The sequence below is a fragment of the Astatotilapia calliptera genome, chromosome 14 (genome assembly GCF_900246225.1).
Source record: "Astatotilapia calliptera chromosome 14, fAstCal1.2, whole genome shotgun sequence".
NCBI classification, from domain to species: domain Eukaryota; kingdom Metazoa; phylum Chordata; class Actinopteri; order Cichliformes; family Cichlidae; genus Astatotilapia; species Astatotilapia calliptera.
This window is the reverse complement of record NC_039315.1, coordinates 31,475,547-31,491,171: the sequence shown is the minus strand read 5'-3', so window position 1 is coordinate 31,491,171 and position 15,625 is coordinate 31,475,547. Positions and strand designations below refer to the sequence as shown.

General features: G+C 41.2%; 1 protein-coding gene across 5 annotated transcripts in view; it reads left to right on the top strand.

Moving 5' to 3' along the window:
* LOC113037033 (SPRY domain-containing SOCS box protein 4) overlaps positions 1-15,625 on the top strand; it is a 61,551-nt gene that overhangs the window by 30,122 nt on the left and 15,804 nt on the right. For 2 of the 5 annotated variants that reach the window (XM_026193746.1, XM_026193745.1), the window contains exons 2-3: positions 338-451; positions 13,554-14,422. In XM_026193746.1, the coding sequence (XP_026049531.1) occupies positions 13,714-14,422 (709 nt within the window). In that variant the 5' untranslated portion in view covers positions 338-451; positions 13,554-13,713. Of the gene's footprint in view, positions 1-337; positions 452-4,066; positions 4,593-13,553; positions 14,423-15,625 lie in introns of those variants that run through there. The other 3 variants (XM_026193749.1, XM_026193747.1, XM_026193748.1) reach the window with 2 other exon arrangements.

The following is a 15,625-nucleotide window of genomic DNA, read 5'->3' as shown; positions in this document are numbered from 1 at the left end:
CTTATCTCTTTGTCACCGTCCTCTTATTTCCGATCCCTTCATGTTGGCCTGAATTTGAGCTGGACCCAAACAAACGGCCTTTCTCATGAGATCATCCAGCAGCACTTTAGTGATCCTTGAATGTATAATGCAAAACGCTGCCTGCCTGTTGCCTCTAATTGTCCTTTTGAGTGTTTAATGTTTGAGCTCATTAACATGATCTGCCATCTATTGTTTATCATATTAATAGCACCATTTCCTCGGCTACAGTAAAGGGACTGTTAATTAGTGACCACAAAGACAACATTTAGTTCTGTACATCACACTAATCCAACCTTAACCTGTTTTATCTCAACAGGAAATAACAAAGACTTCATTGTGTGACCCTCACTCCCACCACCCCACACTGTTCCCTTTTGACCTGGCAGAGATGCATTTTTGTCAAGGAGTTTGCACTCAGATGGATTAAGAGGTTAGTTTCCAATCTCACATTCAACCCTAATCTTCCTTCATTAAAGGCTGCGTTTTGTCTATTCAAAGCAAGTCAAAGCCGTGCATTGTGTTTATTATTGGCAGCTAGGGGAAAAAGTCTTTCCTGTCAGCAAAGACTGAATACACGGTGACTCCATCGGCACAGGGAGCCTTTGTCATTATCAAACAAAGGCATATCACTTGCTAGAAAGCGGCTGATTGTTGCTGACGTGAAGACAGACATATTTCAGTGATCTTCGTCCCAAACCAGAGCCCAGCGGTGGAAACCTAATCAGCCTGGTTTGGACTTACCTGTAGGAACTGGAAAACTGAGCTGCGGTGGCTGCTGATAAATTTTTCAACAGCTCCTAACCCAAAAGCAGCTGATATGCACTACCGTCTCAGAATTTTGGTTAGGGTTACATTCTGTGGAAGGCTACGTCACCGGCTCAATTGTTGAGCACACTTGAGTGTGATGGAGGCGCACCGTATGAAGTTACAGAGGATTAGATTACTTGAAAGGTGTATCACAGATCTGGCCTGTCTTTACAATATTTATATTAATTCTCTGAAGTACATCACACTTGCAAGGAAGTTACTGTCTAGATCAAGGAATAGTTAAGGTGGTTGGGAGATTTAGACTTGGTCATGACACTGAAACCAAAGGTTTGCGTTAACATATATTGCAGATTCCATTGGCCGATTTACAGAATCAAAATTCAGATTGTAGATTGTAGCAGTATTGAAATACTGTGTATATAAAACATTTATGCAGAGATGATGGAAACGGGCACATCTAAAGTGCTGATACTGGTTGAGATTGGGCAAAACTGAAATAAAGATCTGGTAACAACGTGACTATTCTAAAAGCACATTCAAGCCAAAGCTTAGTTACTTTTTACTGGGAGTTGGCACCACTTGTGGAATGAGGTGATCCACTTTAAAAGAAGAAGAAACCCCTGTTGTTGTTGTGGGTTGTTGTTGTGTTGTTTTTTTTTTTTTTTTTTTTTTTTTTGTTTTTTTTTTTTTGTGTGGTTTTAATCATGACCGTTTAGATGGCTCCTTGGGAAAAACAGATGTAAAATTACTTTTATCATCCTTTAGTTTTTGTATTATTCATCAAATATATATTTTAGGTTTATTTCAGAAACTACTGTCTGTGTTGCTATTCAGCTCCTGAATGACTCTCCACTACAACTGCAATTTCCTCATCAGGACACAGTATTTTAAAGTGAACTTGGTGACTTGAACTACCCTGTCATTCTCCCTCTTTTATACATTAATTGACTGGGGTACTTACAGTAGATCCCTTTATCAAGCCAGCCAGAATAGTCCCAGACCTTGTTTGGTGTAGTTGATGTCGAGTGTTAAATAATAGCCAGTAATTTCTCTGGCTTTATTTTGCGCAACTTGTAATGTGTGCACAACCTATTTCCGAGCCGTGTTAAAAGGGCAGTCTGCATGAGCAGGGTTTACGCATGTATGAAAGCATGAGAGTGATGCTGCCAGATTTCCAGTCTGATTCCACAGATATGTGCAGTTCTGTGTTTTGCTTATTAAAGTGTTAAATAGTCAGTATCCAATGAGATCTGAACTTAAAACATCAAGATGACCATAAGAGAGAGAGAGAGTGTGTGTGTGTGTGTGTGCGCGCGCGCGCGTGCGTGCACAAACAAAGACCTAGTTTCTCAAAGAGGGTTTGCTTTGGCTCCTGCTTCCAACACGTGGTTGCCATCAGATTCTTTTCCTGAGTAAACAGACACCGGGAGACAGCAAACTGATAGTTGTCTTCGGCTGGTGGCTGCACCTCTGTGTGATGGGCAGGAAAACATTTGGACAAATGGGCCTATTATTGACCACTCCACTATCTTGGCCAACAGGAAGCTTTGATCTGTATCTTATAAAGTCCTCCATCTCTTCTTTTGAGGAAGAAAGGCAATAGATTTGGGGAAAATTTGTAATGCTGATTTTGGATCCGTAAACACCAGTGTTCTTTTGTTTTGCTTACCCACTTCACCCTTGCTCATTTATTTCCACTTATTCATTAACCTCACTTGTCTTATTTCAGTTTCACTGCAGTTTCCCCCAATCCGTGTGTCTGCCCCTGTCAGTTCATTATGTTTGTAATTGATTGATGTGTTCACTCCTTCCATAATAATTTGCACCCTTAAATCAAAATGGGATGTTGACAGAGTTGTGGCCCACCCTCATGGTGTCTACATGAACCATCAACCTCTTGCTGCACTCTTATGCATATAAAAGGACGTGCTATAACAAGGTAGTTCCACGGCAAGCACTGGCAGCCTTAAGTGTGGATGTTGTTGAATATGTTATGAATGTGGTGAGTGTGCATTTTTTTTTTTATTTTATTTATTTATTTATTTTTCTCCTTGTGGTATTGTGTTAATGTATGCAGAATTCAGCAGAAGACTAAAAGCAGGCAGTGAGGAATGCCTGTCTGGAAGGGGGGGGGATAAGTGAGAGGAGGGCTTTCTTGTCTCTCAGGGGAGAAAGATGAGAGGAAGAGAGGCATGGTGAAGAGGTAGAGAGCGGGGGATGGTGTCAGAACCTAGCAGACGAGAGAAGATGAGGAAAGAGCTAGCTTAATGTAAATAGACATGGTAAATATCTAAACACCGCATTGAAGTGTAGGTTTGACTTATAGGCTTGAGCTCTTATAAAACCACATCATAAAAGGCTGGGAAAAACTGTTTGTGCTGACTTTAAGGGCAGGTGTTATACTGATTTCCAGTCGCATATTTAAATTTTTGAACTCTGCAAGTGAATGGTCATTATTTATCTACTGGGAACCGTCGCTTCATCTACGGTCTGAATTGTTTCTGCTACCTTTAAGCCAACTTTCTTCTGATTGGCTTCAGCTCAAAAAACAGAAGGTTTGAATAGCAGGTGGGTGGCGCTTCTGCACTCGGTTACAGGTATCTGCTCTCATAGATACAAAGAAGTTTGGTAAAAACATTTAAAACACTTTCAACCTCACCTGACAGTCAGCACATGCCTCCAGTAGTTTCTATTTGATGATTTCTTCAGTACTTGTCGCAACATGACCCTGAAATCTGTATTTTTATGTAGTGACGGGACGACTGACTGTTCTCATCATGATGAATAGCAAATGTCAGAGATGCGTAAGCCCCAGGTTCTAAAGTAAATGCTAGTATTGGCATTCGGTATTGTGCAATAGTGTTAGTGGGATGTATAAAGACTGTACATACAAGTGTGAATGTACTATGAATCTAACTGAGGCAAGGTTTGTTTACTTTCAGCTTGGACCAAGTGACAATACATGGTTACGTTGTAAAATATAGCGAATTTTAAAAATAAAAAATTTAAAAAAGACTCCACATGGAGACGACAATCGTTGAAATGTGAGTTTGTTGAGATTTCAGCAATCACTTTCTCTGAGCTTTCACACAGTCTGCTTGATGTTAGTAGTTGCTGTTGTTGTTGTCAGTTGAATCGAACTCACTGCTGGATTCCTGGAAGTCACTCCTTGGCACTTGATCTAGTAGACGCTGCAGTGTGTATGTTATGTCTCGAAATGTTATCTAGTGTGTACAAGTTTTTATAGTCTAACATTCACAACTTTATTGTCTAGACACGAGTGCAATATTTCAATAAAATGTCTAAACAAAAGCTGGGCAGCAAAGCTGAATTCAGTGGAAATGAACTGGTAATCAGCAAATGCAGGATCACGGTGTGTATGTGCACGCCCACATTTCTTTCCGCCATCCTTTCTTCTACTTGGGGGGGTTCTTTCAAACTGCTCAGGAAAGACGTTGAGCGTGCTCCACACTAAGCCCCACACTTCCCCCTCCCTCTCTCTGTCTTCCCTCCTCCCTCAAGCAGCTGTTTTCCTGTCTTGGCCTGGGAACTGGAGCCAAGCTGTTTTTTCCCTATCCTTGCCTCACAAGCAGGAACTCGCAGACTTACCGAAATACACACACATACTCTTCTTGTCCGTCTCTGCCCTGTCCCACACTCGTCTGGCTGTTGACTGTGTGCTGACCTCATTTTGGACTAGAGACTGAGGAGCAGCTATTCCCACTCTTCTGCTTGGCTGCTGTGATTGCGTGTTCACATTGCAGTGTGAGAGCCGCCTGACTGTTGGTAGAAATGCTTTCATGGTAAGACGTCTCTTCCTGTAATCACAGGCTACTTCTGTCTTTTGACCTCTTATTTGTGCCTCCTTCAGTCTCTGACTCAAGTGACTCTCTGTTGGTAAGGCTGCTGTGTGGCTCATCCAGTACTCAGTTTCTAAAAGTCTTCTTGACTGTGCTGCATTGATTTCAGGCTGTCAGCATTTTGCAAAAGTTTCAGTCAATGAAATAAAACGGTGAAGTTCTCGCATGACTTAAACTCACTTTTTTTTTGGTTTGTCCGTATAAAAATAAAGCTGTCATATTCCCTTTTTTTCATTGACTGACACAAGGAGGTGTAGCTAGGCCTCATCGCTGATAATTCAAGTCACTAAAGTGGACACTGCGACTGTTATACTAAACAATATTATAACCTATTGTTATAATATTGTGTTATTGTTTTCTATTGGAGCATTTTTTAAGCCTCCACGGAGTTGGTGCTTCAGTTTTAGTTTCCGAGAGTGTTATTTGGCACAAATTAGCATTTATCTTTGTGTGTTCATGAATGACTTCACCTGAAAATACCCCCTGTATTGTGAAGCCTCAGTGCTGATGCTATGACTGGTTCTATATTGGTATTTGAAGCCACAAGGAACTGTTTTGGATGAGAGGCTGCCCAGAACTGTTTGAATGATCCTTACATCACAGCAAGCCAAGATCATTGTCTGTTAAGTGGGATCTAGCAGGTGGTAATTTGCCACTAACACTTTGGCAGAGGATTGAGTAAAGGAATGTTAAACCAAGATAATAACTGAATACATTTGTAACAACAGGACTGAGGTTTGTTAAGAATGTAAGTTTTAAAAGAAAATGTAAAATATTTAAGCTGTCCCATGCTTAGATTAATCATTCTCATAAGGACTGGGTGGCTGTGCTTAACTCTGTCAGTTACACTTTTATCCAAATGTTATTTGTACAACAGTAGCAATACTTGTCGAGTACCAGTGAACCAAATATTGAAAATATTTAAATACAGGGCACTGTCTGATGCTCTTGCCATGTCATCTGTCATGTCCTATTGTAACCAAACACATTGTTTGAATTCATTTCAAACATTAGAAGAAACTCTCAGACTGTGCGTGCCATATTTTTATTTTTATTTTTATTTTTTGATTTTTTTTGTCTAGCCCCCGACATGCCGTCTTGCGTCATCTACCTGTATCACAGCAACAAACGAGCACCAGCATTTCATGGTCCAAAAATCCTCGAGAGGAGGCGATTGTAAAGAATGTTTCATGTTGAGGCCATGTGGGTAAGGGGGGGTAGGTGTGGTTATGTGTGGGTGGCTTATTTAGTCTTCAGCAATAGTCTTAAAAGGACATTCAAAGCTCTTCTTTGGATGTTGGCTGCTTTTTGTTCCGTTTTATCTCACTGATGCCACACTGCTCTATTTATGCTGCAGTCTGGGCTCTGAGGAGGCCAATCCATGACTGATGGTGTTCCACTGTGTCCTTTCCCTATCACTGCATTGGGAATGTGTTTGGGATGATTGTCATGGTGAAAAATAAAGCCATATCAATCAAATACTTTCCAGACAGTGTTGCACAGTGGATGAGAATCTGACGATACTTGTCTGTGTTCATAATTCCATCAATTTTGACTCGACCCCAACACCAGTGGCTAAAATGCAGTCTCAAGCCTTGATGGAGACTAAACTGTGTTTTACAGATGGCTCGTACCGCTCTCCTGACCACCTCTCTACATGCTGTTGATGATTTGAACCACAAATTTCAAATTTGATTAATCACTCCATTGGAACTGTTGCTACCTCAACCTTTTCTCCCTGTTTTCCGTCCTTAAGGAAAGGAAAATCTGAACAGCCACTCTTCCACTGAGGCCGTTTTTGATGAGGCTTCAGTGAACAGTAAACAGATCAACTGAATAACATGTATCTCTCAGTTCTTGTGTCAGGTCTTTCGATGGGTTATACTATACTATAAACACAGCAGTTTAAACCCCCCAAATTTGATTGTGTTCATCTGGACATAGCGTTTTCAGTGGGAGAAGCAGTTAACTCGTCTCATGAACTTCTGCCTGTGATTTCTAGTTGTTAATTTGAAATATAACATCTGTTTTAAAGTTATAGATATCAGTGATTCTTTCAGAATGGTTCTAAATTCTAAAATTCGAGGCGTTTCGAGTTCCAGAAACATTTTCCAAGTCAAGCTTTTCAGTAAGAGTTAGCATCAGCAAACTGTCCTTTTCCTTATGTGTTCATCCATATGACAGATACTGTGATGACAGACACAAATCATTGTCCAAGTGAGAGGGAGACTGTTCATGTGTGTTTAGACCCTTGTCATGATTGCCCACAGTTCATGTTCTAAAGCCAGTGTGCAGATAACTGCGTTGGTGGATTTGCGTTTTTCAACTTCAAAGTCCCTGCAATACTACAGTGCATTAATGTGCCCTTAAGCGCATATGCATGAGTCTGTGTCTGTGCATTGGGTGGGGGTTGCTTGCGTTAATACTAGCTTGTGTATCTTTGATATGCTAACAGTGGTTGTCACGCTATCAGCGCCCTTCTCCATGCCACTGCCTCGCTTGCGTGAGATAAGAAGTTTGTGCCATGGTTTACAGTCCAGCTACATTTTAAGTAATTCCAGCTTCTTCTCACATCCAGTCTTCTGTGTGCTCAAAGCTGATGAAAATCACTGAGGTGGTGTTGAGGGTTGTTTTTTGCTGCTGAAGAATGATTCCACTAAACTAAACACTCTTAATCTGAAGAAGTTCAGGAAAGGACACTACATCTCCTTCCTTCATACTCACACTTTCTCTTATCGGGCCTCTCACATTACTCACCTGCTCCATTGGTGCTTCTCATCAGTTCTCTTGTCTCTTCTTTCCATCACGTTCCAACTCTTTTTCCCACCGCGGTGCTCTTCACTAACCCTCTTCACATCCAGCTTTTTCCTCACCCTTTAACTTTTTTGATAGTTTGCTTCTGCCTTGTCCTCTTCGTCTTTGATGTACAGTGAAAGGCACAGGCTGTTTTTTAGGTTTGTTTGAGCCGTACCCATTTTATTTATTTATTATTATTTTTTCCTGGATCAAGAGCTGAAACACTTTTAAACAAAATTATATTTGACATAGTTCTCAAAATTATCACGGCATTAGACATAGTCTTATTTTTGCTTCTCCATCAGAATTTTTCTTCTTTCATTCAGTGTGCTCGATTGCACTATATTGGTGTTAGTCAATGTGGATTGCCCGTGTGTGGGGCTGACAGCACGAGTATTTACTTGTACTCAGGTCTTTTTAAAACTGCTCATACTTTTACTGCAGATTTCTCATTGTGTAAAACAAAGTATTCATGTTTGCATTCGTTGGTCATTTCTGCCACCATGTTGTTGTTTTTTTTGTTTGTTTTTTAAATATATATGTTGGTTGGTACGTTGGTTTTATGTTACAGTAACAAAAGCTGCTTTTTTGGACACTGGAAAAACTTTCTTTCACTACAGTTGAGCTCACGGTCTCAGTACTGTGGGTGAAATGCTTGAACTTACAAAGAGTGTGACAGAGTTGTGGATAATATGAAGGATCAAAGCAAAACATTTGAATTGAGGATGGTGTTTTTTTTTTTTTTTTTTTTAAAGTAGTTGAGTTACTTGATGAATCGTTGCAGCCCCGTATTAAATAGACTCCTCATTTGTCTGGAACTGGTTCCATGTGGCATATTTGGTAGTTGCAAGCAATGTTCCCTCTAAGCTGCGCACGTGTGCAATTGTGCACTGCTGGCACAGTCTCTGCGCACAGAAAATCTGCATTGCGCACAAAAAAAAAAATCTAACCTGAATTGAAATTAAAATCAATACTTTAACAATTCTGTTTTGCAGTGTTAGTCAGTGACTGGCTGCTCCCGTATGGGATTAGAACGATCCCACCTTATCCCATAGTCCAGCCAATAATGCGATTCACATTCGTATACGCAGCCAATCAACGTCGTTGACAGGCTATGACAGCGTCCTTATGTGCCGACACCGGTGTTTTAGCTAGCAAAGCGGCTGATGTGGAGTGAAACCACGATAATGATAACATGTACAACCATTGGAGATATGAACAGGACAGACGGAACAATTGACGGAAAAAGTGTGGACTTTATACCAGTTTTTAAATTGCGTTGATAGGCCACGTAAAACCAGAGTTGTCATTAAAACAATATGCAATGTTTGGTTTCCTTCCTGAACACCATCGTTGTTTATATTTACTGCGGGAAGAAACGGTAAAAACGGCGTTTTATAAGAAAAAAGGCTCGAAAGCACTCTCCGCCTGGGAGCAAGAACAAAACCAAAAACACCCCCACCCTTTCCTATTGGTCGAAAAAAGTACCATGTCGACCAATCAAAAAATGACATGGCAACGTGGCATTTAGTTGTTTAGAAACGGGGGGAAGTTTTAGGAGTGACGGCGGTGTTTTGAGATGTGAGAGATTTGAGACGTTTAGCGCAAATCTTATGTAGTTGGTGTGTAGTGTAGTCAATAGATTTGTTGTGTGTGTGTGTGTGTCAGAACAATGAGGCGACTGCTGAATATTACAGGAGTGATACATCTCCTGTTGTCAGGCCTGCAGGTATCAGGCTGTTGTTCTCCTTTATCTCATAGTGGACAGATTATTTTTTTGGAGTGGCACAAATAATTTGTGTGGCATCAAATTTGATGCAGAACAGCTGATTGTTCTGTAAATAGTTTGAAATGTTTATTTAAAAAACGCCTTTGCTGCATTAAAAAAAAAAAAAAAAAAAAAAAAAAAGCTGCAAAAAACATTGTTGTTTGCCAAACTGAGTTACTTTTTTTGAGTAACTATATAATTATTTACCCAACATTGGTCATTACATACTATATTTTGCAGACAGAGTTACAGGACTCTCTCACAGACCACAGACTCATAATACAAGTCAGAGCTTTATAAAAAAGAAAGTTGTTTTTGAAATTGGAGTTCAAGTTATTTTTACTTCCAATAGTGTTAACATAGTACACAGGCCAATGGCTAGATTTTTACATTTTCATTGTAAATGGGCTAAAGCAGTTTAAAAGTAGTCTAACATAAATGTAAATGCTGTAATTTGATTATTTCAATAAACCATGTAACTTGGTTGGATTCGATGCCGGCGTGACCACAGTGCACACGTCTGATGTCGCTCACAGTGGTCCATGGGATCACTCAGGGAGTTTGTGTGTTCGCTCAGACACGTGAAAAATTAGAGGGAACATTGGTTGCAAGTAATTAATATGGAAATGGGGAGCTTGTCTCTCTTCATGGATTGTAGTCATAATGGAGGTTCTGCAAATGAAACTGTCATTAAATGTGCATGTGGAGAGTGTTGTCGGAGCGGCTGCTTATTCATCACTGTGACATTTTTCTTGGATCTCATGTCTCCTTTTACTTCTGCAATTCATGTTTACTTTGTGATATTTAGACACTAACATGAAACGAGCGAAAAATTTGAGAATTTTCCTTTTTTTTCCCTGGGATCCGATGTATAGCTTGGCAATTTGATTTTCCATCATTTCATCATTATGCCTTTGTTATCAGTTGTAAGTCACTCCTTTCCTATACTGGCATGCTTTTGTGCTTCCCTAACAGCCCAAACTTACATGGTTTATTTCAGAATGAAGGAGGAAAGAGCTTTTGGTCTACAAGATATATATTTTTAAATGAATATGGTCCAAATCAGCTCACAATTAATCTCTTCCTGAAAGGGACACTAAACAACCCCAACCTCCTACCAATACATAAAAGTAAGCATTTTCATTGTTTGGATCTCAAAATGAAAGGTTTTAATTTATCAGTACTACTGTTTCACTCAATTTCAACAGATAACATTCTTCTGTTTTACTACAGAGATTAGAACACACATTGACAAATTGGAATCTAAATACCAAATGTAAATGAAGAGTATTCCTAACACACAAGTTAATTTTGGAGTTCCACAGGGTTTAGTGTTAGGACAAATGCCTTTTATAGTGTAAGTCCTTTCCTTAATCGGTGGTCTTAGAAAACACTGCATACGCTTTCATTGCTATCCACAAATCCAGATGATACAAATCAACTAGTCAAACTACAGGCATGGATGACCTCCGATTTCCTGCTTCTAAGCTGAGGTTTTTGTACTCGGCTGTTTTTGTTTTGTTTTTTAAACCAGATATTTACTTGAGATGGCATTACTCTGGTCTCCAGTGATGCTGTGAGGAATCTTTAAGTCATTGTTGACCAGGATATGTCTTTCAGGTTCGAGCCCCGGCTTGGACAGTCTCAGTCGTTGTGTCCTTGGGCAAGACACTTCACCAGTTGCCTACTGGTGGTGGTCAGAGGACCCGGTGGTGCCAGTGTTTGGCAGCCTCGCCTCTGTCAGTGCTCCCCAGGGCATCTGTGGCTACAATGTAGCTTGCCATCGTGTGTGTGTGTGTGTGTGTGTGTGTGTGTGTGTGTGTCTCTGAATGTAGTGTAAAGCGCTTTTGGGGTCCTTGGGGACTAAGTAAAGCGCTATACAAATACAGGCCATTTACTACTTCAGTGGCTCCCTGTTAAATTCATAATTCCTCTCGTGACATGCAATATTTTAAATAATGAGGCCCCATCATATTGTAAAGACTTTACTTTTCCTTATCCTAACAAAGTACTTCCTGGTGTATTTAAAAGTCGAGTGGGAGGCAGAGCCTTCAGTTTTCAGGCTTCTGAAAGCTTTCTGTGGAACCAGCTCCCAGTTTGGATTCAGGAGACAGGCATACTCTACTTTTAAGATCAGGCTTAAAACTGAGAATAGGGAAAAAATGAGACTGAGTTGTTCAAAATCAAAAGATTAGCAAATTAGTTTCATTTGTTGACTATTACTTTGAAAGGATTTAAGCTGTTTGCGTGGGTTCTCTCCGGGTACTCCGGCTTCCTCCCACTGTCCAAAGACATGCACTTAGTGGGGATAGGTTAATTGGTTAATCCAAATTGCCCATAGGTGTGAATGTGCGAGTGAATGTGAGTGCGAATGGTTGTCTGTCCCTGTGTGTTGGCCCTGCGACAGACTGGCGACCTGTCCAGGGTGTACCCCGCCTCTCGCCCTATGACAGCTGGGATAGGCTCCAGCGCCCCCCGCGACCCTGAACAGGATAAGCGGACGCGAATGGATGGATGGATGGATGGATGGATGGATGGATGGATTTAAGCTGCATTTAACTGTGTTAAAAGTTTCATGATCTCTTCATCTGTTTTACTCACATCTATGACTGTCTCCCTTGGTGGGTCACTACTAGTTATTATTCTGTACTTTCCCTGGAAGAACCCTGCAGAGTTGTTTCCTCAGAAACTCTAGGGGAGTGTGAAAAACACTGTGGAGGGATTGCGCACGGAGTAATGCCAGTGCAAAATATTTAGAACAGCTAAGTCATTCGAGGGAAACTCTGCACCTGTGTTTAGAAGTAGCTTCAGGCTTTCAGTTTGCTTGCTGGGAAAGCTCAGCATGCTACGTTCTCTTACAGGCTTATAAAATATGAATTGCGTCACAATTGTGTGCTTTGTGAAGGAGGAATTGGCTAAAAGCAAATGCATCCTGCGTGATTTCACAGGAAGTCAGCAGCAAATTTAAGCAATTCGGCTCTCCTTCTCTGTTAAAGCTGAGTTCTTAAATGATTCTTCACAGATTGTTTGATCAAAAATGTTGTAGGTGCTTTTGAGTGTGTCATGTGTTTTACTTTCTAAAGTTATTTTTTTCCCTCCCCAAATATGTAGTAGATGGGTCAGTCCATGAACCAGATGTCGTCTTCTCAGCTTTTTGGATAATAGTGTAAAGGCAGACAAGTCACATGTTTAGACTGCTGCAAACTCGGTACATGGTGTACAAATGACTGCCAAGGTATCAAGTGGCAAATAAACAGTTCCACATGGTGTAACTTAAATGTCACTCAAATGTCAAATCACTTTCATTACCAAAGTAACTTTTGATATTGAGGTTTTGCAGACATGGGCCGCTATGACGCTAACTTGTATCCCACTATGGATGTGTGACAACTTAAGATCCAGAGAATAAGGCCCCAGGTTTACAGAGAGGATGGTGGCCATCTGCCAACCACTAGTCATGAGGGGGGGGAAAAAAATCAGTTGTGTGTGGCAGAAGGGTGATGGCAGAAAATAAGGCCTCGGTCATGCAGGCCAAGACACCACTCAGTGACCCCTGGTTAACCACCTGTCACTTGGGGAAAAATGTGTATACCTCCAGCAGCCTCCTTGTGCATGTATGCTTTGGTTGCCAGTGTATTGTGGTTGTAGTTTAAATGTAAGTGACCGACTACTAACAGTCTACTAGCACTGTTGAGTTGTAGTGAAACTGAAGTGACAAAAATTGGAAATAGATGCAACCGTCCAAGTAAAAGCTGTGTATCAGAGCTGCAGCTTACCTTTAGGGTGAACCTTCCCAATTTTACTGTTTGCACTTTTTAATGTTTTACCTCTGCCCAACTAATAGACAGTGACTGTTTGCAGGTCAACATAATATACTATAGCCAACCCTGGCAGTCTGCTAGCAAACAAAGCAATCACTAGGATGTTTTCGGTGCAGCACTTTGCCAGTAATGTCAGCAGCACTTTGCCTTGCAGCCTTGATGACCAGCACATGACCTTTTTTTTTTTTTTTTTTTTTTTTTTTAAATTAATTTTTTTATACATGGTTGAAGTTCTGGTTTGGCTCGCGTACATGCACAGAATCTGCATAAGAGAACAACAAGCACTGGCAGCTACAGTCCATAGCAGTGCAGCTGGTTTCTGACTGGGATGAGGAACTCTCTTTAAAGGCAGCTGAATGAAGTACCTGACAGTGGATGAACTAACTGGCTGCACCAATCAGATGTACACTGTTAAAGTAGCTTTATACAAAATAGTCCAAGAATAAAAATAAGGAGCTGAAAATGAATGTGTCATGGGTAACTCTTTTTAAATTAATTTTGTGTTTTCTTACATTTCAGGAGTGTTGTTTCCCCTGGTTGAAGACGGTACTTTCCAACCAGACTCTGCATTACCATTGCGCCCATGAGGTAACGTCAGGACTTACCAGCCCCTCATTATCACCCTTGGTCCATCCATTTCCCTCCCCTCTGACCCTTCCTTCCTTGCACCTTCCCAACCATGGGCCAAAAGATCTCTGGAACCATTAAGTCAGTCGACGTACGTGGAGAGCCATCATACAGGCCTGTTCGACGTGAACTGCGGGGCCCAGATTTCTGTCGGCCACCTAGGCTGGACTTGCTGCTGGACATGCCCCCTGCAAGCCCAGAGACTCAGCTTCAGCACGCCTGGAACCCTGACGACCGATCACTCAATGTCTTTGTTAAGGAGGATGACAAGCTGACGTTCCACAGACACCCTGTAGCACAAAGCACAGACTGTATCCGAGGTAAGGTGGGATATACAAGGGGCCTCCATGTATGGAGGATTCACTGGCCAGCCAGACAGAGAGGCACCCACGCTGTTGTGGGAGTGGCCTCTGCTGAAGCGCCTCTACACTCGGTGGGCTACACAGCCTTGGTGGGCTCAGACTCGGAGTCCTGGGGCTGGGACTTGGGTCGGAACAGACTCTACCATGATGGGAAGAACCGGCCTGTTTCCACATCAGCACCCACATATCCCTCTTTCCTGGAGCCAGATGAATCGTTTGTGCTTCCGGACTGTCTGACAGTGATACTAGACATGGATGAAGGCACGCTGAGCTTCATGGTAGATGGACAGTACTTAGGAGTGGCTTTCAGGGGGCTGAAGGGCAAGAGACTCTATCCTATCGTCAGCGCTGTGTGGGGGCACTGTGAAGTGTCGATTCGTTACGTTAACGGACTAGATCGTAAGTACAACACTGTGTTTTCTGCACTTTAATCTTTGAAATTATTTTTCTGACAGGCTGGCACAAAAGGTTCTGTTCAGTAGGGCTGGGCCATATCATACCGTTCACGGTAATACTGGTATAATGTTGGGCAACGATAAGAAAATGCCATAGAATATGGGTAAAACGCACATGCACAGTGCCTTTGTTTTCATATGCACATGGCGGAAAAAACATGGCAGCGACAGAGAATGAAAAAGGCGAAAGCGGATCTTTGAATGAAACCGATGAACCAGAATTGGTTTGTAAAAATGCTGCAACTTCAGTGATGTGGAACTGGTTTAGCTTTCGTCCGTCAGATACACAACAAAGCACTATTTTTGGTAGAGCATGCTAGCGGGCCGTCGTTATTACCTTGTTTTTTGGAAAATGCGGAACACTTAAAATCAATCCTTTGATTTTTCTGAAAGTCGACAGTGCCCCTTATAATCCCGTGTGCCTTATGTATGAATTCTGGTTGTGTTTACTGACCTCAAAACGATTTTATGTGGTACACGGCGCTGGAAAATCTGTCAAATGTTTTAGTACGACTTTGCTAAGCTACGAAGCCGCACCGCTTGATGGATTGTTGGAGCATTACGGCTACCGTAGTCAGGAGCCTCACGGAGTGATACATACTGTGCTTCAACATAATATTATCGTATTTTGTGTGTGTGTGTGTGTGTGTGTGTGTGTGTGTGTGTGTGTGTGTGTGTGTGTGTGTGTGTGTGTGTATATAACCTCTTAAGTTTTGTGGATATTATACATGGTTATGCTGAGGATATGTCGGCCAATTTCCACTGGAAATGCTTTTTGGTTAAACTGTCAGCAAGGAATTTGCATTTGCACTGTTAAATTTTTATATAACTTTAATGCACATAAAAAAACAGCTGCTTGTTTAAGTGAAAATACATTGATGTTTTTTTTGGGGGGTTTTTTTTTTTGCACTAATAAAGTTGTGGAGTTGTAAAGTATTTTGTCTAGTGTCAATTATATCGTCAGTTATAGCGTTATCACAAATTTTCGAATGTATATCGTGATAAATATTTTTGGTCACATGCTCTACTGTTCAGATCAGTTTTGTTTTGTTTTTTTGTTTTGTTTTTTTTGTTTGTTTTTTGTTTGGGATGTAGAACAAGTTCACAATGAGTCGTCTAAATGCAAATTCCCTCAGAGCAAGCACTA